Consider the following 25,189-nt stretch of genomic DNA (forward strand, 5'->3'; position numbering starts at 1 on the left):
TCCGATATCTCAAAGACGCAGTATGGAGTTGTGTTTTTGCCGGTGTTTCCTCCGAAGGCTTGAATATATCAAGAATTCCAGATCTTATCGGCTTCCCAACTCCTTTAGCAATGGTACTGGAAATCAGAGAAGTATTACAGATTCTTAAACCAAATGCAAAATTATAGAAACATATTTATTAAAAGTGCCAGACTGCTATTTAGGCCATAAATTCTGCCACGACTGACATTCTATTAAGTATAAAACTAGGCTAGATTGTAGTCTACTAGCCGATAGAGGATAACGGAAGCCAAATGCATATTGAAACAATTTATCAAGGCCTTGAAGAGCAGTAATGATACAAAAACGACATTCCAGCACTAACTGGTTCTTTCAGCCAAGGTGTTCCATGCCAGTCCTACATCATGTCTCATGTCTCGAGAACGCAATATCTGGGCATATTTTTTCTTACATTTCAATATCCAGAACTTTTAAACAATTTCGACCCCATTAATATTTTGTATATACGTTGATAAGCCTTAGGTATTCCTAAATTCTAAAAAAAAAAAAAATCAAAACTAGCCACAATTTGCAATAAACTCATTTTTATTTCTATGAACGAAAAAAAAATCAAAAATACATTAAGTAACAATAGCACTTGAAAGTTGCATCTCTACATAAATAACAGAACATTTTGTGAATAAATATGACCATCATTATCATCATTCTTTCAAAAATAATGGAATAGTAACATGAGGCTCAGTACTTCTCGGATTATCCGAATACAAGGCGTATGTCTTAGCTTTTAAATCAAATACTCCCACGGCAATAGTCTTGACCACTTGAGAAAGATCATTATTTTCACGGAATACACAATGTTCACCACCAGAACAATCACCCAACATTTGGATGATATCTTCTTTGGTCTTTGGAGGATCATAGGTATTGAAAGTGTTCATTCGTGAAACGCTGGAATCAATCATAATTTCATTGGCTTCAGCTGTCTTGTAACGAAGGTAACTGAAATTAGAGGGAATTATTACTTAAATTTGCTTGGCGACTGTAAGTTGAAGGTTGGAAAAGACTTACCTATTAGCATGGTAGCTATGTTCTCCGGGAAGGATTTCTCTAACATCCAATTCGGATGCATTTTTGTCTCCTACAGCTGGAGCCATTTCGATGTTATAGAAGGGTTGTGGTTCAACGCTAAAATAGTAGATAAACCATTGAATAAATAATGAAAATGAAGGATTTTTATAAACTTACTTAAGGAAAGTCATATTGATCGAACATCCATCTCCAGCACCAACACCACAATCTTTCAAAATAGTATGAGCCATATCAAAGTTATCGGCTGATAACAAAGATCTGGTAATAAAATGTCGAGCTGAAAGTTTTGGAAAGACCTTAATAAAATTCATCATGGAAGAAATTTCTTTTTTTACTAACGTGTTTTTCCACTACGTAAATATTCTGCCGATAGAGTGTTTATGGAAAAGACTAATCCATGATGATTATAGCTCATTGTATAGCCTGGCAAGTGTCCGGCATAGCAAAGGGACATGAAACGTTCCTCTTCGACATTGTATTTACCCTGTGGGGTATCTTCTTTTATGTGAGCTACTACGAAATAGTAGTGATTTAGAGTCTCGGTGAGAGCATCTTCTGTGTGAGCTAGAACTTTCTAAAAGGTTCAAAAGAAAAATTTGTAATGTATGGGGATCGAAAAACTTTACAAAATGTTGTATAAGACCTACACAATCTTCTGTGTTAAGCATAATTGTTGAACAACCAGTTGGTTCTTTGATATCCTTAATGTCTGTAACATCGTTTAGATGTTTGATGGATTGGGGTGTGATGTCATCCATATGAAGTAGAAAGAGCTGGAATAAAAAGAAAGATTGGTTTTAGTACAAATATTATTAGACCTTCAAATTTGTATTCAATTGGCAATAAATTGATATCACTTTGTCTATATAAATAAAGTTTTCGTCTTAAATCCGTGGCTCTAAAAATGTCTACAAATCGACCTTCCAAGTAAGACTCAACTCAGCCCCAAAAATAACTGGTTAAAACTCAAAATTATACGTGTAGTTTGCTTAAAATTAATTAAAGAAAGGGACATTTTGTCGAAAGCTTTTTTGAGGTCAGTTGTATAGAGGTTGAAACTTAATTTGTGAAACAAGAACATCACTCAAAATTGTTCAATAAAAGACATTTATCTTTGATATGCGATCCAAAAATTGAAATTACAAATATGGTGTATGAACTGTGATATAGGCGTTCTCCTTCCGCTACAATAAAGAAACACAATAGTTTAGAAGGACATCAACTGCTGATATGAAATTTCTAATTTTATGATCTCGATTGGGTACACCTCCCAATTCACCCTGGAGATTAAACCAGTGAGGTTCATAATGTTTCCCTGTTAATAGATCCAAGATATTTTAACTTTTCGAACCTGGAAAGCACTTCTCGTCAGTTCAAATAAATACATATACGAAATAAACCCTGTCTGAATCAGAAAATGGACAGCATAAATATTCTGTATTCTCTCGTTGATTTCTATCGACTGCCTTTTCAAAACAAACATAGCTAATCCCTTGAGGACTCCCACGAATAGTCAAAACTCCCTGTTTCCCAAATAACTATAGCTGCGTTCTTTTGGAAACCTTTAAGCAGCTTTAAGTATAGTAAGCAATACCTAAGAGTATTGCTTATTAATTAAAGCTGCATTGCTTTGAACTAAGATTTCAATAGAGTTATACTGTTTTTCTTTCTTGTATATCACGTTTTCTCTAAGTCAATAAAGGAAATTTTTATCGCCAGAATTTTCACTTTAAACACGCGACAAATGGTAGGTGGAAGAACAAGAATGTAGTACGATCAAAGCACTTAAAAACAACATGGCTGTAGCCTGTAGGACTTGACGGGATTCTGTCTACATTCCCTAAGGAACTGCCAACAATATCGAGCAAATTACTACAACTACTCAAAGACACAACCTTGGAATGATTACCAAGTACAAGAATAGTACAAATTCCGTTTGGTTGAGATCAATATCTAATTCACACCAATTGGACCAGAAATTAAGTTTGTAGGAGTTCTCCAAAAGTCTCTGGGTATACTTGTCTCAAATGGTAATCGTCACAACATCTATGGCTAGTAACACAGTTATTTGAAGACCTTGTTTCATAGAAAAGTTCATAACATCTATTCCTTTATTTCAAAGTATGGCTTTATCTAAACATCCATGAAACTTTTTTAACGCCTTTTTGTTTAATATTCTTCATCATCCCTTTAAGTTTACAGTTTCAAAAATTCATATTTCCAACATTCGAAATCAAATCACTACTCTCTTTCAACTATAGTCTGGTATATTACATTGACACAGGCCATGAAATTCGTTAGGCTCTTACACAATCATTTCTAAGCGGTCCATGATCCATAGCATGCATATCGTCATCAGTTTTAAATATTTGAGTAAATCCACCAACATTTTTAAGTGATTTTCGTGTATAGACAATATCATATTAAACATATTAAAGTTGTCCTTCTCGAGTTCATGTCGAACTTAATCAATTTATCTGTCCCGCCAAAAAAAAAAAAAAAAAAAACAACCATATCATAAATAAATCCATGTCGTAAATTAAAAGGCGTTAATAGCTGGTTTCACAGTTTAACACTCAATTAGTAAGTTTATACAGTTAGCACCGTCATCAGCACTCTATAGTAATAATTCAATAATTGGTTAATTGGTTTTTATAAAGTTTTTTCAATCAACCGACCGCGGTAGTCAAACAAGCATGTAATAATGTTCAACAAGCTGCAACGCATTTCATTCACTTATTCAGCGCCAATTAAGACTTGCAGCAGCATATCGCAGAGGCACAAGCCTGCTTGACTTGCTATAGCTACCAAAAGACCAAGAACCAAGACCGCATGTTGCACTTAAACGAAGAAGTTCAAGTTCGGAAATGGCATTGCTGCATTTAAGTTAAGGGATCTTGAAAGCTTGTTCATGCTTATACATCGTTAGTCAAGCTACCATAATTTGATGACAAGGCTGATTTGATTCGGTTCTGGCCATTAACTTTTCAGTTAACTTTATTGAATGTTTTTCATTCACCACTGTCGTGGTCCTCCTATTAACAGTTAACAAAAAAACAAAAACTGTTTCAAATACAAAGTTGCATGGCCATTATAGTGACGACCTTGGTTAGATTTTGATTAAATTAGTTACAAATGGGGTTGGTAATGTGCTAACTTTAAGGTTTATTGTGTGGCTTCTTTGGCATTTTAAATTATAATTTTTCTTTTATTGGATTTACAGCACGCATCTGTTACCCCGTATGTACATTTGTCATTTCTTGAGTATCTATATTCGTCAGCATGGTCTTCTAATGCGGTATATATTTTGTGTTGCACTTTTTCTGTTGCAAGGCTATATAGTATATTGGTTTGTAATCGATATTTGCAATTAAGCAGGTGAAGCTTGTTATATGTTTTTAGTGGCAGGTAATGAGTTATAGCTTCATCGTGTGTTGTGGATAAGTGGATTTTTAATGAAACATTATTCTGGAATTTCCTTTTGAGGAGTACCTATTAGAACTAACGCCGTACAAGTTGCTAACAACGCCAAAAATCCAAGGACACTTATAAGTAAACCGTTGTTGTTATAAAAATGGTAAAAACAACTGAATTACGTTCTTAAGAATGTCAATTAAATTTGTAAGTGTCCTTGAGTTTTCTTTAGTTCTTTGTTTTTGATAATCATGATTCAGTACAAAATTTAAGTGTTCAAGGCTCTTTTTGAGATTAAACTGTACACGAAGCAAAATAAAAAATTTAAGTCTTTTGATTCAGTTTGTTCTAACTCATGAGTTCTACGCAAAAAGACACGCTAAACTAAAAGTATTTAGAAAAGAAAAATGCACTCCAAGATAGCAAATATCTATTTTTGTCCTACCAATGTAAATTGGGTATAGAAATGATACGAATGTGACCCGTAGAGCCAAAAAAATACTTTTCATGCAAAAGTTAGATACAAAAGAGTCGTCTCGGAAACTCTGGAGTAATCTTCGTTTATTTTGAATCGGTTAAAAAGATATTACTCAAAAATTTCCTGATCTCACAGAATTAAATATAATAGGTACATACGCTTTGAGAGACAACCAGAATGTAAAATTTAAACCTAATATCAAGTCCTCAGACATTCATCAACCGTTTTGGAATTTGTCTCTTTCTCTCTGCTATTGCAGCGAACGAAGTGAAATTATGTGTCGTAAAAATAATTTATTCTACTGCGTCGATATATTAAGTACATTAACACTATTGCTAAGTTTCTGCGTGGTTCCTCGTCGTTTTCTTAATTTTCGTCTTTTTACATATATTATTCTTCCATTTTTATCAAAAGTCTTTGAGAAAATTCTAGAATCACGAATTTTAAGTAATTTAATGCAATATACTTCCCAAACGAGTTTGGACTTTGGAGTTAATGGCATAGAAGTGCAAGTGCGTTTTGGATCGGAATCGGAAATGATGGGATATTTAGGTTTCAAGATCACATTTGTCTATCGCGTCTAATTCGGTTCAGGGTCAAAAGTCTATTATGGGATATTGGCCTACAAATCAATTGTGGACTTTTGGCCCAAATTCACAATGCGTCTAAACTCTCGAGATGAGATCTCATCTTCTTAATTGTTAAAAATAAGAAGACAAATATCAATTAAATTCGAGCGAATTTTGAAAAATCAAGTTTTCAAAAATGGGCCACTCGTGGATTTTATTACGGGAGAATCAATTTTGAGATGTGAAAACAAAAATTTGCTCGAATTTTCATTCCACACCTTTATTAAAGCTTGAAATATGTTAGGAAGTTGACCCATTCGAAATTCTGATTCTGGGAATTCGAGTCTTTCTCTCTGAGACCTATACCTTTGCCAGTTTGTTAGTGCACTTTATTTTGGAATTAAATTTTTGGATAAATTTAACAAATATTAACAATGCAAAAAGAAAGTTAAAGTTCGCCTGACGGCTGACGTTTCGGGGATATGAAATAATGCCGTGTGCCATTAAGTACTTCAGGGAACAATAAACTAAGACTTCGCTTGTCTTATTTACTGTTAACAAAATGATAACGCATTGATGTTTCTTTTTAAACAGCAATACCAAACATCGCTTAAATACGAATCTATTTTATTTTTTTAACAAGCACGATAATTCTTTGATGCCGGGTACAAAGGGGTTAAGTCAAAAAAATCGATTTTCGGATTTTTATTGGACTTTAGTCAGTTTTTTTTTTCTCTTTCGGTAATGATTCGGTACAAAGGGTTTAAGTCAAAATTTTTTTAAACTGTATGGTAATGGTACTAAGGGCGTAAGTTGACTTAAGTCCTTTGTTTTTGCGTTCATTTTTAATTTTTAAATAAAAAAATTGATCCTAAAGCGTTAAGTCAAGAGGAAGAAAAAAACGAAGAAGCGATTTTTCTACAGGATTATATTATTTCAAAAAGAATTTTCACATGTGGTAATTAATCACATTAATATTTTCAACTTTCTTTTATAAATTAAACCTTGTTATCAATGTAAACAAAGATTTTTCTTGACTTAACACCTTTGGACCAAGTTTATTTTTGAAGACTGAATGGCTCTAAAGTGTTAAGTCAACACAATTTTTTTTTTGTCTGGTCAACAGCATTTGGATATTAAAATAGATCTTATAAATGATATTTCTGCATCTTAACTTTTTAAAAATAATAATATTCAGATTAACAAACAAAAATTTAAACTTCAATTTCATTTTCCTCAAAACTACATTATCTGACTTAACACCTTTGTACCCGGCGCCAAAAAATTTACCTGGCATGTTTTTTCAAAAGTGCATTGCAACAATACCTACGTATAGTTCTTAAAGACAGATTTCTCTATTATGGTTTATTTTTTGTAAATTTTATACGAACATCTAAGTAAATAATGTTATTCTTCTGTTCAATAGTTATAAAAAGTAATTCAATATAAGTTCAAGTGACCTCAACTCCAAAAATTTATAAAATAAAAATAATTTTAATAATTTTTTATTATTTTTGTTATTTTTTTTTTCTTCGTTGTTATAAAAAGCAGAAATAGATCTCCTTGCGAATTTTTATAGACATCGTGAGCAATATCATATTTCCACAAAAATAATGTTACGTGGGTGTATTTAAAGACTGATTTTTTTCTCAGAAATAAAACTGACATGGTGGTCATTTATAGCCATCACTTGGTTACGATACAAATTTTTATATTCATAATCGATTTCTTTCTGCGATTTTGAAATGCTCTCTCATTACAATTTCCAACCACGTCTACGTCAACATTTGATCCAGACATTAATACTAAGAATAAGATCAAACTCTATGTCTATATCAACTGGTCAATCCATCAAATGTATATTATTTCGACCATTAAAGGTGAATATGGCTAAGAACTCATTATGCACATATTCATTCACGATTTCTATAATGTTGGTAGATTGCCAATTATGTGCGCACGTCAACCTAATTTATTATGTTTTTTTGCAAGATAAGACGACTTGAGGGATATTGTCAGTGTGTACCGTTAATTTATTATTATTCTTCGACATTATTTTCCATAATGATAAATTACAATTAAATAAATTAATCAAAAAGTAAAGTGAGACTTACCTTATGGAATTCGACTTGAGCACCATCAGCAACTCCTTGTAATTCGCGTATGTATTGGGGGAATGATTGTTTGACACATTCGAGAGTATCATTATAAGCGGTTTCTACAAAGTTTGAAAAAATAACAAAAAAAAAAAAAAAAATATTAAAAAAAATTTTAAAAAATATTGATATAGATAACATACTTCCTTTTTCGGTAGCATAAAGTGGCAGATATACTTCATTTAAAGGCTGGGAGAGCTGTAAGAAGCTTTTAATAATCGAACCAAAAGTTCGACCCTGAAAAAAAGGAAAAATAATGTTAAAACACAATTAACAAAAAAATTATGTGTGCAATTCACACGTGGTTGAAGTGAAACCTTAAAAATCATTAAAAAAAAAAAAAAACGAAAAAAACGAAACTTTTTTTTATTCCATCACTTTTTTTATATGACAACCTACAATAAATTTTATACCATCTGAAAGCTTACTGTTTCAGCTCAAAATATTTATATCGACCATGTTTATACAACATCTATAAAAAGAGCTAGAATTTTTTAACCACCGTTTCACCGTTATCTCAGAATTTTGAATATAAAATTAATTGAAAAATTGCACAATCATAAATTTATTTAATTACCTATCTACTGTATAAATTTTATTGAAATCAATTGATTTATCGTGTCGCTTTTTCGTTTCATCTTCTTTCAAATCACTACCATAGGTACTAAAGAAGTTTTCACTTCAATAAAAAAAACTTTTTTAAACTATGAATATTAAAAGAACACCCTATTGGATGTAAGTTTTGTGCATACATATTCACGAATTACATGTCAATGAACTGAATATATTTAACTTTTGTCTTTAAATATATTTTGCAATTTAAATTATATACCCTTAATTGACTTCAATTCACCAAAATCACACATTTGTCGGCTTAAAAAAAAAAACAAGCAAGAAAAAAAAAACAAGTATACGCCATAGTGACCAATCTATTTCAAAGTCCCATTTGCAGAAGGAAAAACTAGACACACCTCTTTTAAAGCACATGATAGAGTGTTTAACTGTGTCAATTAATGATTTAATGTTCGGTTTCATTAAAAATTTGCATTATAACGTGTCCAGCTTTTAATAAATAAATTCTTGACCTCGACATTGGTTGCCGCCCGCCTGGTACATGTAGTAAACTTGTAGCTAGCTAGCAAGTAAACGTGATTATTTAAGGTTTGTGGTAGTGCATATTTATAAAAGAATTAATTCAAAGTAATAATTTTATAATTTCTGTGACAAAAGTAATTTATAGGTACATATATTAATTATAATTTATCCATTATATTCCTTTTAGAATAAATTTAAATCGGGAACATCTTTAATTATTTCACTTAGTGATTCATTAATTAAATTAAGTCATACAAACTAATGTGGTTTGTATGAATATTTAACAAAATAATTTTTTAATTGTTCGAAAAGTACATGTCACGTTGTGTTATAAGCCCATTTTGTTAAAAAAAAAAGAAAGATAATCTAAAATTGCAATGATGATTTACATTTTGTATCATCAGAATTTTAAATCAAAGTCACGTTGCTAAGCAATATTATGTTTCATTTTGAAAATTAAAAATGTTCAAAAATGTATGCAAAAAATATTTCTATTTTTATCTAGATCTAGATCTTTTAAGTTGTAATCATGATCTGTTTGGATCATTGGTCACAATAAAAGAGGCAGCTATTATAAAATTGCGATATCGATATCACTTAATTTAGCGCAAGGAATTTCTTCCACAAGTTTTAACAAGATAGATGTAACTTAATTTATTACAAAATTTATATAAAAAATGCATAGTTACACATAACTTCAACAGTAATTAACTTAACAGAAGTGTTGCAATATAAACTAGTAAAGTTATAAATATATTACTAATTGAATTGTTCCTTTGGATGTTACTCAATAGTTTAATTATTATAAAATTAAAAACCACATAAAACTAAAACAATTCGAGCAGTTAAGCTAAGAAAAATTACCAACATATTGATAAATGACTTCTGACCCATAAAATTGCTTAATGAATATTCAATTTTGTTGTTAATGAAATACAATTAATAACATCAATGTGTCAACATCATCAACGCAAAAATCTATAACACTCAATATCAATTACTTATTGTTGATGTCAGTTGTGTAAATAAATTTACTATTAATTAACTATTAAGTTGACATTGTTTTGACTACCTTTTTACAAGCCGCAGAGAAAATGTCTTCGGAGATAGAAAAGTGGTCAGAACAAGCTTATTTCTTTCAACTCTTACCTACCTGTTATTTTAAAAGTTTTTGGGGGAAGGTAAACTGTGAGGTAATTTTTAGAGTCTGCATAAAAGAGAAGCAACATGGCGATCTCAAGTCCAATTTTTTAGTAAGAGATTAGAGTTAACCCTGAGTTAATTCACCAAATTTGTTAAATAAGCTCTGATGGATCAACTAAACAGATTTGTTTTTTATGAATTTGTTCGATTTTTTTATAAATTTTCTTTCTCTACTGAAACACTACTTATTAAGTTGACTGGCAGAATCGACTTAATCTGATTTAAGTCTGTAGGTACTGTAGCAGGATGCTTAGTAGTTTGAGATATCGTGGGGTCTTTCCAAGTAAAAACTCTGACACCAAAGGATATTTTTTTAAAATGTGTTTTATTTAACAAAATCGAAGGTTTAACAATAATTGTGGAATTACGAGTACTTCTATTGAATGGTATTATTATGGTGTTCCTTCCCTTTACAGAAGGCGTAAGGAAACACTATAATAATACTTTCAGAAAAGTAGCCAAGGATAAGAAGCGGTAAGTGTCACCTATAGTATCTTGACTCTTTCCTGGTCAAATCGAAAGTGATTTAATTGTAGTTTCGGCTCTCCTTTTATAGCCAGAAAACATGGAAAAAATATTAATTTGAAATTTAGAAAATAAAAATAAATAAATTATAAAAATTAAAATTAAAATCAAAGGCGATAAAGTAATCAAACAAAAAAAAATATACAATGAAAATAACATTGTAAAAGGTTGTATTGAGAACTAATAGAAATATTTATGTATTGTTACAGTATCTCAAATCGAAGCTTATAGAAAAAAACAAAACTTCTTTCTGATTAAACTAGCGTCGTCGATTTGTCTGAATTTTAAATTTCAATGCATCCCACATTCTTTCCATTTAAATGAGGTTAATGAAATACACCCGGCTGCAGCGGCGGCAAATAGTTTTGTATCTGAGAAACAGTTAAATCTACATACATATGTACATATTTTATTTGCACAAGTAAGTTCTAATAGCTTAGAACGAGGAGTTAATTATATCGGCTAAATGCTCTTAATCTGACATCGTTATTTTTGTAAACAAACATTAGCACCTACACAAAATTGTAAAAAAATCATTATCAAAAAAAAGGTGTTTATGGTAAACTTACAATTAGTTAACAAATACGATGCTTTTTGTCAATGATAAACTTAACGCGTGTGGATTTAATTTAAGGTTAAATCTTGTTAGCTCCACAGAAATATCAAATTGCGAACTAAATTCGATAACAAATTGAATTTATCGACTCGAGGAAACTTGTAACGGATAAAGGCAATTTTTGCTTGTGTAAACTCATTTTAAGTGAATCATCAAGACCAAATAATGCATTCAAAGTTGTTTAGACTTAGGTTTAACTCTGAATGTTCTTTATCGATCTTTTTCAAATTTTTAAGTAACAAAGACTCATTTGAGTTGAATGCAAAATTTTGCTTAAGATTTGTTGAAATTAACGAAGTTGAAGTTTTTGAAAAACTATTTCAAACTTACGATAGAAAACTTATTGAACAAACCAAAGCTTAAAATTCAATGAAAAAAACGAAGGATATCGATTTTCTAATATAATTTATAATGAAGCCAGAGCTCATAATATCTCGATGTTGGCTAACTTCGATAATTTTTTTATTCTAGTTTTTTGGGCTTTATTTATTTTAAGGTTATAATTTTGTATTGAAGTATTTACAGAACCGCTTTTAATTTTTTATTTATAAATTGTTTGTGAATTTTATCTCTACAAGGAGCCATATTTGATTTTATGCGACCTCATATAAGCACTAACCAGCGGACGACCAAGACGCTTCCAACGATACCTCATTTGCCAAGTTTAAACAAATAGTTTAGGAGCTATGATGTCACAGAGGAACATAGATACAAAGAAACAAATTTGTATAAATGCGTTAATTTATCAAGTAAAGTTTCATAATTATAACAATATTCAAAACATGGATTTTAACAAAATAAAAAGATTGTTTCAAGGTACTACCAAACATAAACTACATTACTTCCCGAAAAGATTTATTTTAATACTGACACTAATCCAAACTGCCCTTGCAACATATTAAAAATTGCTGAAATGCAACTATTCAAAAATGTCACAAGACATAATACAGGCCTTACATACTTACATATTATTTACATAGCAACATTCAAAGGTAATCTGCTTTCATGTTTATTGTTCGCAAAAAAATATCTACATGCTGCTAGACCAGAAATGATAGATGCACTTAATAATAAATAAAATATGACATCTAGAAATGTGACACAGTTCCACCCACTCTTATAATAACAAATTGTTACTCCAGTTGTTAATGATGAATAAATTAAATTAAAACTTTTGTAGCAACATTTATTGATTATAAATTTATTTATTTTTTGCATGAATAAGCAAACTCAATAATTATAAATGTATCTGAATCTATTGAGTATAGACATTAAAGTGTTACAATCAGATAGATAAACTTAAGAGGAAATTAAAAAAAAAAGTGGTGAGAGATCCTAGTCAAAGTCACGACATTTTACTAGATCTCGCGAATAGTTAACACGGATTTTAAATTTACATATCCGACTTTGATTTAAAGTTCAATAAAACTAGAGCAACATAGTTAGTGATTTTTTTTTGCTGAAACACAACGTAAACTTCGTAGTCTTGGACATTCTTAAAGTCATGAATTAATTATATCCACTTCAAATAGCTATAGCTAATGATTTGTTTTTGTTTACAAATTGACTGTCTGTCTTGAGTAAAATAAAACGTGAGTGTTTTGTTTACATTAATTTATTTCTTTTTAATGACGAGTTGATCACTTTTGTTGGTATACGTTTGAAAGGAACTTAAAAACATTTTATGGATATTTAATTTTCTTAATCAATATACGAAAAGAAGTTGACGATAGAGAGAAGATGAAAGTAGAACAAATTGATTTTGGACTTAGTTAGAAAAGATTACCCAACCTGTTGTTTTTTGTATGTATGTTTTATTTATTATTTTTATTTTTAAAGTAAAGTAGGGCAAGTTTAGAATTCTTACAGGAAGACAGGTGTGAAACTAGGAAGGGGCTGGGGGCTGAATGCCCCTCCGAAATTCAAATTATTTGCACGTGCACTGTGGCGTATACGTGTTTTATTTTGTATTTATTAATTGGCTTTTTTAAACAACTTCTGCAAGAAAAGGGAAGGAGAAGACGGTTGATAAAGTTGAAAAATGTATGTTCATGCTATTTGGAGATATGTTATACATTATTTGAAAAAATGTTAGAACCTTAACAAAACAAATTATTGCAAATAAAACTCATGAAAATTTTTATTTTTTTTTATTTTAATGCATTGCATTTGAATAAGAAAAGGTTTTTTTCCAAAATCTTTTTGAATTTTGGATTTTTTAAAAGTTTTTTGCATTTTTGAACTGGCTGCAGTGCGAAAAAAGGTTGAAGATGTCAGTTAAATATCCAGCACATTCGTTCCCATATGCCGGAAACATCGCCTTATATAATATATGGGATTTATAGGGACAAAAATCTTTTTAGACCTTCAAACATTCCAAATACTCTAGTTTTGTCAATTTCCAATCGATTTTCGTAAAAAATAAGTCATTTAATTAAAACATTATATTGTTTTAAAATTTTATCAAAATTGACATTTTGAAGGTATTTTGAAAAACAAAGTATCCAGTTTTAATATATTCAATAATGCCCTACAAAAAGTATTGGGTCACGAGAAAAATCTGTAATTTTTCTAATAAACACAGAAGCCAAAAATATAAGTTGAATCAAAAACACGTGTCAAGTTATTTAATGTTTGCTCTCTAATAACATAAACATTATTTCAAATACCTTTCCTTCTGATTTTTGGTGAATTATTTCTCAAACATCGTATTTTATGGTTTTGACTTTTTAACGTCGATATCTCCAGTTTCAGATTTTTTTTACATTTTTTGTTTGTATTTGTGAATTTCATAAATTAACAGTATCTATCGATTCCAGTATTAATCTTTTTTCTATCACTTTTTGTTAAGGAAATAGCATTTTGACCTTTTTCTAAAAATCCTAAATATATGTATACATTTTTTAATTTAATTTTCTCTTACATACACCTCCTGTTTACACCTCTAAGACTTACCTTATAAGCAGGGTGGCGTTGTTAAAAAAAACTCAAAAAATGAACTTTAAAGGGTGGCAACCCTGCGTTTGACAGGATGTTACCAGCAACCCATTTGTAAACTGTTTCGTAAGATATTTATTTATTTTTATTTATTTTATTTATTTATTTAGCTACAAATTACAATAATTTAGCTTTGAGATTGCAAACTATTCATACCTATTTAAGAAAATTTTACTCTCAACTGGATCTTCTACTATCAAGTAAAATATTTGTTGTATGTTTATCGGTGTATAACAAAAAAATAACTCAAGATATTAAAAAAAAATAGCAAGATCTTTTTTGTAGAGAATTTGAAAGCTTTATTTTTTACTTTGCCATCTTTGCGATGGGATTGCAAATAAAAGAGATATGATTAAAAAACTGGATTGGCGCCCCTTTTTGTCAATATTTCTGATCTGGCCCTGGAGGTAGAGGTTAGGACTTTTACTAAATTCAATAGTAAACCTTAATTTAGGTCTCCATCAGTAGGTCTCCTTCAATTTTTAGCTTTTACCTAATTTGGCTATTTGCCCTTTTTTAAGCTAATTTGACTGGACTATTAAAAAAAAATCATTCTTGGCCCCGGAACGTCCACATTCCATACAATTTTTGCATTCTCTTTTTGTTTACTTATCAGAAAAATAGTTACTATTTATGAGTAGTCTACTACCTCCAAAGGAACGCGGCTAATGTAATTTTTTCGACTGTCTATTTGACTACAAATGTAGCAGACTTAATAATAGGAGAGTAATAAGTAAAAACCGTTTTAAATTTGTTAATTGATAAATACACATTTAAAAATGAATTAAAATTTAAGTTGGCATCTATCTGAATACGTTTTAAGTGAACAATTATATGATTAGTAAAGTGCAATAAAGAATAAAAACAAAACGTCATAATTATCTGAAAAATCACATCTCTATATTAACCACCTTCACATCTATATTACACCTTGCGCGTGTTCCAATTTGCTACCATTATACTCATAAATTCATCATCAAATTATTAAATACCATTATAATCATTATCAATTGTCAGATAGTGCCTACTGAAATCAAATATCTCACATTAATTAATGTTGGTGTTGAGTGCAACACCTTTAATTTTTTTTTTTTTATAAATTTCAGCATGCAATTCTCTGCTTGCAATACCTTTAGTACAATTTTCGAATTCAAAACAAAAACATTCCATTTAATTATTACAATTGATGGAATTTAATAAATTTTTTCCCAATTAACTTCAAATTATCAATGAAATGACTACTAACCTAAAAAACTTGTTTAATAGGTAATATTAATAGAATATCAACAGAAGCATTAAAAAAAGATTTTAAAAGTAAACAACTACCTAGTTTTCTAAACGTGGTGTCCCTATTGCGTTTTTATTTACGAACGGCAAAATTCAACCTAACCTATCATCATTAGCAATAAAAAGGTTATTAATATTCTTTAATGTGAGATGTGACCATAATTAAACTGCCTTGAAATTGAAATGTCGACCAATTTGGTGAAATTTTTTTCTTTGTATGTCCAATTCAATGCAATAAAGCCATTGTTCCTCGTTTCAGATTTCCTAGGAAAATATAAAATCCATTTTATTATATCTTTATGATTTTAAATCAAATAAAGCTATTTAATACCTTAGACTTTGACAGCTTAGCTTAGGATAATTCCTTTGCTGTTGTCTGTGGACGTAATTACAGTACGTCAATCAACTCTCAGGAAGCTTGACGACAAGTCACAGTAAAATAACTTTCAAATGGAAAGGCACGTTAACAAATCCCGTCGAACTCTTCTAAGATGCATATTTTGGTTGATGTTAAACAAGATTTATAGAATAAATATTATGAATATGTACATAATTTCAATTGAATATGAGACTGACCTACGTCAATTGAATGCAGGAATTATGGCATTATTAACTGGAGTAGTTTTCTTTTTTTTTTTTATTTTGAATAAATTCAAGGGAAAAGTTTTCACAAAAAATCTATTCCATGAAGTGGTTATGGTAAATTTGTAATTTACTTAACTACATTCAAAGCCAATTAGAAAACTATAAACTAATGGACTTAATTATAATAGTATCTTTATCCTCTAGATTCTAGAACGTCTTATCACGTTGTTTGATAGTGGCATCACGTTACCAAACCAAGTGCTTATTTACAGGTTTTTTTTTTAAGTTATAGATTCACATTCTAGAAAGTAATCAATATGTGACTGCCCCATTTACACTAGTGACAACTTGTTAGAGTAATTTTGTTACACAACTGTCAAATGTTCTTGTCTTAATAGCCGCATTTATTTGGAGGTAGTAGACTACTCTTGAGTAGATGATAAATAGATCTAGTACTACAACTAACGCATGTTATCTGCCGAAGGAGATATAGAATGTGTAGTTGTACTAGATTTCTACTCATGAGTAGCCTACCACCTCCAAAGAAACGAAGCCATTTTTTTACAAAGAATGAGTAGATCCATTCAGGCGTAATTCTTAAAAATAATATACCTATTTTTTGTGTCGCCAAGGGTTACTTAATCTGGTATGTAAATATTTTCTGCCCCACTGTTTTTAATTATTAGTTAAATATTGCATCATTGCAAATAAATGAATAAATTTGTCAATTAAATGTGTAAATTGTGTTTCTTCCTTTTAATAAATTGTATGGAAAATTAAAAAAAAAAAAAATTGATCTTTAAAGTGGTTATGTAAAACTAAATTTTCCATACAATATTCAAAGACAATTATTATAAACAATTAATTAATAATTTAATTTAATTTAACACCACCAATCCTACATTTTATCACGTGCATTAATTATTTTGCGATGTTACTAATAAAACCTTCACAAGTTTAAATATGAAAGTTTTTCAAAACTCTGTTCACTTACGATGTGAGATTTTTTAAGTGTATAAAATAGTTTTAGTTTTAAAGTTCAACTTTACTCTTGAGGATGAGTACTTAACAAACGAATATCAATAGAACGCACTTTCAACGATATCAATACAATAGCATTATAAGATCCAACAGTAAATGTACTAGATCATCTATTAATGGGTAGTTAAACATTCAAATGACAGTTTGCATACAAATTTTAAAATTTCCCGTTTTAGCGACTTTAAATTTAGTGCGGAGTGTGAATAAATTGAACCTAAACGGAGTAGCGAAATCGCTTCAGCAAATCCTACCATGTTAATGAAATTAAAACTCCTTTAAACCGGGTCAAACAAATCATCTATGAAACAGCACACTGAGAAATGTTTAGACACTGACAACTAAGATTGAAAAAAATCCATCAAAATGACACAGAAAGAGAAGTTTAAATAATGTCTTTTGATGCTGCGAAGCTGGACCCCTGTATGATTTTGAAATCTGTTTCTGTATCGAAGCAATTGTAGTACTGCCAACTCGAGCAGAATATCATGTTTTAAAATTAGTACTAGATCTACAAATAATCTCCTAATGGACTTACGCGACTTTTGTTGATCTTTTAATCAACAGAATCAGTATCTACCAGAAAATGGACACAAAAAACTAAGTTTTATTTCACTTTGTATAACTACTTTTATTTGGACAATAAGTCAGTTATTCACATTAACTAAATCTGTGACTATGATTTTAGTGGGCAGCGATTTTTACCGGGTTTGAAAGAGTTTAAAATTTTGAGTTATCTCAAATGATATAAGCTCCATTGCTCTCAAATGATATATGGCTAAGCTCACACTCGCAACTCTATCGATACTAAAAAGTTTAAAGTTGACCAGTTCCACAAGCTATTGAATGAACTTGCCAGCCTTGCAATAATCACCATAGCCATTTTTCTCTTCTTCCTTTTCAGGTGTCATTATTTGTGTAAGTGAATGCAAATGATAAAGTTTAAGGGAAAAAGTCAATAGTACAATTTCTGAATCTGTCAAAACATATACTTTGATGCACCTGACAGATATAACACATAAAACGTTTTTTTTTATTAATTTTGATATGTTTGAGAAAGAGAGAGAGCTTAAAAACCCTATTGAAAGGTTCTAAAGTTACGTCATTAAGATATACTCAGAGATGGCAGAGTAGATTACGTCAGGTAATCTACTCGGTTAACTACGCGTAGTTAATCGAATAAACTACTCGCTTGATTTGTTTCATGTACTACCTACATTTGCTACGTGCAATAACTACATAAAAAACGTTATATTTCAAAAATATTAAAAAATAAATAGCTGTGTTTTCATGAGAATTTGGTTTAGTAAAGTAAAACCTTTTCAAAGAAACCACTCCAAATCCATCTGGTTTCAAATATTCTATTCAAATTCACACTATCACAGCTATGTATTTCGATTTGAATAAGACTTTGACAATTTGGTGGTAAAATTGGCATTTCAAACTACATTTTGACGTCTGCTACATTTAACTACGTTAACTACATTAAACTACATTAACTACCTCATTTATGTAGTAGACGTAACAAATGTAGGAAATCAAAAAAAATCCCATTTTTGCCATCTCTGATATACTCTGTTTTGAGAATGTTTGATGAAAGGGAAATACTGCATAATACATTGCCTCACTCTTTTCCACTTATAGAAAATAAAGATTTACTTACGCCAGGTTCGGTTAGATTGTAATTTAATGTGACAAAAAATAGCAAATTGATGATGATTTTTAATTTGCTCAAATCAACGATCGAGTTGTTGTGGTTCCATTTTAAAACCAAAATAATTTCTAAACTAAAAAGCACAAGTGCGCACCTAACCTAAGACTCATTCACAAGAGTAAGTTCACACTACTGATGTGTTAAATACACTGAATAGTGGATCTCGTAAAGAATTCTTGAATCCAATCGAAAATTATAACAGAGCCCCGAGCACAACTCAGCTAGATGTCAGCACGCGGTTTGTATATGAATTACCTACATTATTCCGAAGTGATATCCTGGGTAAGCGATAGATGGCCACAGTTTTTTGCCTTCGTGATATTATCACCATCTCACTCTTAATAAAAAGAAACATAGAGATAATTGTAATTATATTGTTATACTGTTATACAAAAAATGTTCTCCCAAAATGAATTTCGACTTACTTTTCATATAAAAAAAGAGATAAAGCTAGAAAAATTTTTATATTTTTGTGAAATTACCATCCAGTGTATTTTTTCAATATTGATAGCAGTAGTCCACACTAAAAGCAGTGAAAAGACGGTATATAGTTTTTTTCGTGACTTTTGTGACAATTTGTAAAGGGACATCACCATTATGTTGATTTGCGATTATCAATACGCTTGTTCAACAAAGTATGTATATGTTAAATGTGGAAGAGTTGACCAATAGCGCTGCTCAACATAAAAGAATGTTGTGAGTATTCCAGTTTGTTGACATTGAAATAGCAGTTGTATTAAAAAATGACATGTCAGTGGCATTCAACATCAGCAATCCATAACCCTCCATATTTAATTGAGAGTGTTGGCCAATAATTAAAAAAAAAACAGTGTTCATCGACATAATTTGGACGTTGCTTGATATTTGTGAAAATATAGAAAAAATTTTCAAATCTATGTCAAATTTACATTAATGATAGATATACAAAATAATGGAAGTTAAATAAAATATTTTTTTTAATAAATTATCTTTTCAATTTACTAATATTTAGCATATTTAGCTCTAAGATCCAATTGGACTCCACCTTATTTTGACGTTTTGTGTTGCTTTCTCGCTGGTATTTCATGGTGAGAAAGAAATAGAAAAGATAGACATCTCTTTTTTTTGCCGTGAAATGCGAGTCCATCAAATGAGAGCATTTAACGTTTGTAGAGAGAGATAGAGAGAGAGAGAGAGGTATTTGCAGTTTCTGAATCTGTCAATGTCAAATGTGACAACCCATATTTTACTTTAATGAACATCACAGGTACACATTACATAGTTAATAAAACGGGTTTTCAATTAATTTTCTTTTGAATTTATAAACTTGATAGGAGGTGCTTGGTGATTGATTAAAGATTGTCGTTAAATTGATTATTATGATTAAAAAAAATAACTTCACAGTTATCATAGTTGTCAATTTTGTTTAGAGTTCCAATCATCACGATTGACTGAAACATTAGCATTCAATCATTACAACACCTTGTCTAGTCCGCCTCTGGAAAAGAAACTTGGAAAATATTTGACAGCTTGTGTAAAAGTTTGACATTTTGTTTTAAATTTTTTGAAACTTCACTCACCAACACTGTAAGCATAGAGGAAGGAATACCTAGAGACGCGACTTCGGTTGGTTTTTCTCTTCCACCCTACAAGCTGCAATGAGAGGAAAAACTCCACAGTGCTTATATGTGGTAGTTTTCCCGTGCATTTTAAATGGCACCAACACATTCAACTGTGGAGTTGAGCTCAAAACAATTAAAAACAATTTAAGTGCTCAGTAGGAAATAAATTCATAAAAAAATAATATAATAAATTCAAAACACGAACCTTTTTTTTTTATTTCTGTACATATTTATTGAAAGGAGGGTGTCTGGAGTGAGCTATTTGAGCTATTCAAGTTCATGTCCAAACCAAAATCATGTTTAAATTCAAAATTTGTGAGGACATCTACTGGTGAAAGGAACATTATAGCTTTCACACGTATTCACAGATAGGAAATCAAGAGAAAAATAAGAGAGATGTATACCAATTATCTGAAATTAAATTTGCGGGTGTTTTAGGCAAGGGGGGTACGAGTCGGCTCTCTAGGTATTCCTTCCTCTATGACTGTAAGTGTGATTTACCTCTATTACTTTTAATTCAATGCGACAAATCGGTTCTTTTTGGAAAATGAAATCTTTTGTTGCATACCCACCAGGCGCATAAAACTAAAAATCCCTCATATAAGTATAGGCTTTAAATAACTATTATATAGGTACCAACTCTTCATAATACATCACAAGTTTTGATTACCTACGAAACAGAAGACTTGCGTAGATCAGAAAAGTGGTAGCGCTTTAGACTAAACTACCGTCACGTACAGATTATGGCTTAAAAAGTAAAGAAACGTCATACGTACAGATAAGTAGAGTCAATCATGAAATTGAATTGAGTTCGAGCACCTAATGTTTTAGCTAATCTTCAAAACTTAATATACCCACCTATAATAGTTTACCGAACTTAAAGTAAACGTCACGATAAAAAATTGATTAGGGATAGAAAATATTAATGGGAGACAACAACATATAATCCTGTTTTGAGTTTGAAATGCAACATTTATGTAAGTTCGAGAGCCAAAATTATATCTTTAATAAGCTTAGGTATACCTACCCTACGTTGCTTTTCAAGAGTCTTTAAAATTGACTTAATACAAATTACATATGTACATATTGTTTCCTTGATTTGCGTAAAATTTTTAAAATCATCATGAAACTCATTAAAAAAAAGAAGAATAAAAAACCACCTTGCCAATAACCAGGGCCGTCTTTAACTATCCTGGGGCCCTTGGGCACACAAGAATTTGGGGCCCTTTTGGAAATTAAAATAAGTACAACGGTTGGCTTAAAAGCAATGGTTGGTGAAAAAGGGGTGCCAATATATCGTTCCATATTAGAGCTCTTGATACCCGGATACCCGAGTACTCGCCCGAGTACCCGGGTACCCGAGTTTTCACCATAGGTATAAGATTGAAGGCAAAAATTAATTCAAAGCAGTTCTCCAGTCAAAGCAAAGAATCGTCGTCAAAAAGAATTTTAACTTGGTTTCCTAGCAAAAATTAAAAGATGCAACATCCGCATCGTCTCCATGCCTCTGGGTGGCCGAAGTATGCCCACCGGAGAAGGGTCCTTGCCGTGTGCAAAGATACCTTTCATTTTGTTTATTCAGATTTTTATAGATTTCCATAAAAAATTTCCAAAATATTAAGTAAAAAAAAGCGGAGAAAATGAGATTTGAAAAAAGCTTTCCTTGAAAAAATAAGCGAAAATTTGTTTTAAGTGGTTGCATTAAAATGTAAATATTTCCAGATATACGCTATACACTTTCCAGATTAAAGTCTTAAATTAAATCTGATAAGATTATTGAGGGAATGTAAGCATAAAATTAGAAAAAGGTCCAAAAAAGTTTTGACGTTTGATTAAAAAAAAAATCGGAAAAAAATCAATATGGCTACCTTCAAACGCTTATAATATAAGAACGCCGCAAACCAATTTTAGTGTTTATTGTCTTAAATTGTAGCTTAGAATATACCAATCATTTTTGGTTTTTGGTATAAAAAAAAATGTCCACCCATCATAGATCCCATGGCCCTAATAGTCTTAAATCAAACACTATCAAATAAAACAAACAAATGGCTTTATTGTACCCGGGTACTCGGGTATTATAATACATGAAACTACCGGGTACCCGAACTACCCGGGTACCCGGGTACTCGAGTAATACTCGAAAATTCGGGTACCCGGGTATTAGTGAGGACGGGTACTACCATAAACAAAAAATACCAAGACTGGAAACTCGGCGGTCAACTGACGTTTGCCTACAAGCTGCGCGGTGTGGTGAATGTCGTGAACCTATCGTTGTGTTCGTGTCAAATGTGTGGTGAATGTCGTGAACCTATAAATGTGTGCGTGTTAACGTCATTTACCAACGTGGTGGCTTTCACATATATTCACAGACAGCATTGTACACAAAAGGGTTTTGGGGGGAAAGACGTACGAAATTTTCCAGTCTTGGTATTTTTTGTTTATGGGTACTACCCGGTCGAAATCAAGAGCTCTATTCCATATAAAGTACCTAGTGTCTTTATTATTGGCAGGGGTGCCAATAATACGTGCATTGTGACATCAATCGTTGCCACTGCCAATAATAATCCTGTATCCGTTACAAGTTTCAGTTCGAAGAATTGGAAAAAAGAGCTCAAAACGGATTGATAGATTTGTTAAAAACTTTGTAGAGACGATTTGTACGGATTTAACGGATCTCCAATATAAAGTTTTCGAGGTATTGCAATCTTCTCAAAAACGGATAACAATTTTGCTTTAAAAAAAAAACATGTAATGCTGCAAAAAAGCCGCACTTTTGAAATGAGAAAAATATTTGTTTGGACCGTTATTAACGGTACCTACTTGCCACAGAACCGATTTTTTAATGTAAACGACACAATCGATTTTAATGAAAATTTTGACATTAAAATGTTTATACTGATATTAAAATTAATGGCGTTTTCGATTGGCAGTCCGGAAGCGTCCGGAATCATTCTGAAAAAATTTTATTCATACAAAACTGTCAGTTTTGTGTGAATAAAACGCTTTCAGAATGATTCCGGACGCTTCCAGACTTCCAATCGAAAACGCCATAAGAAAACTTATGGATATAACTTTTGGATATAACAAAAAATTATTGTTTTTTGAAAAACAATTTTTTAAAGTTATTTAATGAATTTTATGTGTCAATCTGTCAATCTTTAAATACGAGAGCAATTCGCAATTCAAATTAAAAAATATTTGGGGGTGCCAACCATTGTACCATGGCGTTTTCCATTGAACCAAAACATTGATGTACCGTCGACGAGCTAGCAATAATTTTTTCTTAAACGTTTTCCAACGGAAAAAGTATTGATGTTTTTTTGCCGACGAATTGATTCTTTTTTCGTCTTTTAATACGAATCTTCACATATTTTTACACAAGCACTAAAAATTTGACAGTTTTATAAACTTTAAATGAAATTATTATTTAAGGAAAAAGATAATGGACGAGAATTCGTTGTTTTTATTAATAAATAATCTTACCTACCTACAGTGGAAAAAAAAAAAGATATTTTTCTTGTATTTTTTGAAAATATTATTGTCTTATTTTTTGGAAAATTGAATTTGGGTTTGGTCGTTTGGATTTAAAATTTTGTCCGCATAAAACGCCACATAATTTGTTATCATTTTGAAAACATACATATATTTTCCGTATAGGTGTAGAAAAAACTTTATTTGGTTGCCATATAAAAACTATAACTTTTTTGGTAGATGGTCTACCCGACAAAAATGTTTTAAGAATAAATGTGTGAGAAATTTTCGTTCCTTGGGGGCCCCCCCCAGAATGGGGGCCCTGGGCACGGGCCCCGTGTGCCCTTATGGTAAAGACGGCATTGCCAATAACACAAATTTTTAAGTGGTAACACATGTATGCCATTGTTGAATTCAATTACCTTAAGATATTAAAAAAAAATTGTTTCATTCATTAACAGCTATGTACTTTGAAACAAGTTTCTTTACCTCCTAAATTGTTCAATAATTACTTAAATCATTGAAACAAAAAAGTAATAGAATCATAAATCTCACATTTATTAATACAAAGTGTTTCATTTAAAAATTTAATTTCATTATCTGTGTTAAGTTCATCTTTATAATTTTAAACAATAGCATTTTTAACTTGTTCCTCATCAATTTAATATTAATATAATTGACTATCGACGGAACAAAAAAAAAAAAACTCCCACATAATTTTTAATTTCTCAAATGAATGACTTTCTGACCTAAAATAAAAAAAAAAAACTGTCAGTACAAATTCATCATCCAATGCCAATGCCAATAAACTGTAACTATATGTAATTACATTAGAATGATGCACCGAAAAAAAAGTAATAAAATTGAATAATGTTAATTTGCTAAGCTGTCAGTATGTCAAACTAATGCACTGTAATTAATCTGACAGCATGTTTGTCATAAAAATTATCAATGCATTTGGTTCAACGACAACTTGTGTCTTAAGTCTAACTTGACTCAATGTAATAAAGTTATTATTACCTACTCTTTCGTTAAAGAATTTCTTTGGAACATGGATTTTGTTATAACTAGTCCAATCATTCGCAATCATATGAAAATATTTCATACTCTCGGTTTTTGTACAATTTCTTTAGATAATTTGTCTAATCGCCGACGAGATAGTGTTGAGAAATTTTTATTAACTTGGTCAATTATCTGTGCATTGGCAGTTATACCGTTAACTATGGTGATAATTGTTGTCAAAAATAAAATCATGTATGTTGAGAACAGTTTTGGTGAATTCAATGACATTTCCAAATATGTCACTTTATTCTTTGCCTATCAAGTTTCACTGGTAGAGGGCATTGTCAGT

At 30.8% G+C, this 25,189-nt stretch overlaps 1 protein-coding gene across 1 annotated transcript in view; it reads right to left on the minus strand.

The window, feature by feature from the left end:
• Nucleotides 1-563: 563 nt before the first annotated feature.
• LOC129908856 (beta-alanyl-dopamine/carcinine hydrolase) overlaps nucleotides 564-25,189 on the minus strand; it is a 49,475-nt gene continuing 24,849 nt past the window's right edge. Inside the window, exons 2-8 of the mRNA XM_055985656.1 lie at nucleotides 7,850-7,943; nucleotides 7,665-7,768; nucleotides 1,737-1,862; nucleotides 1,429-1,663; nucleotides 1,246-1,366; nucleotides 1,069-1,185; nucleotides 564-999 (exon numbers count right to left, since the gene is read on the minus strand). Coding sequence (XP_055841631.1) covers nucleotides 702-999; nucleotides 1,069-1,185; nucleotides 1,246-1,366; nucleotides 1,429-1,663; nucleotides 1,737-1,862; nucleotides 7,665-7,768; nucleotides 7,850-7,943 — 1,095 coding nt within the window. The 3' untranslated portion in view covers nucleotides 564-701. The remainder of the gene's footprint in view (nucleotides 1,000-1,068; nucleotides 1,186-1,245; nucleotides 1,367-1,428; nucleotides 1,664-1,736; nucleotides 1,863-7,664; nucleotides 7,769-7,849; nucleotides 7,944-25,189) is intronic.

This window comes from Episyrphus balteatus, chromosome 2 (genome assembly GCF_945859705.1).
Source record: "Episyrphus balteatus chromosome 2, idEpiBalt1.1, whole genome shotgun sequence".
Taxonomy (NCBI): Eukaryota; Metazoa; Arthropoda; class Insecta; order Diptera; family Syrphidae; genus Episyrphus; species Episyrphus balteatus.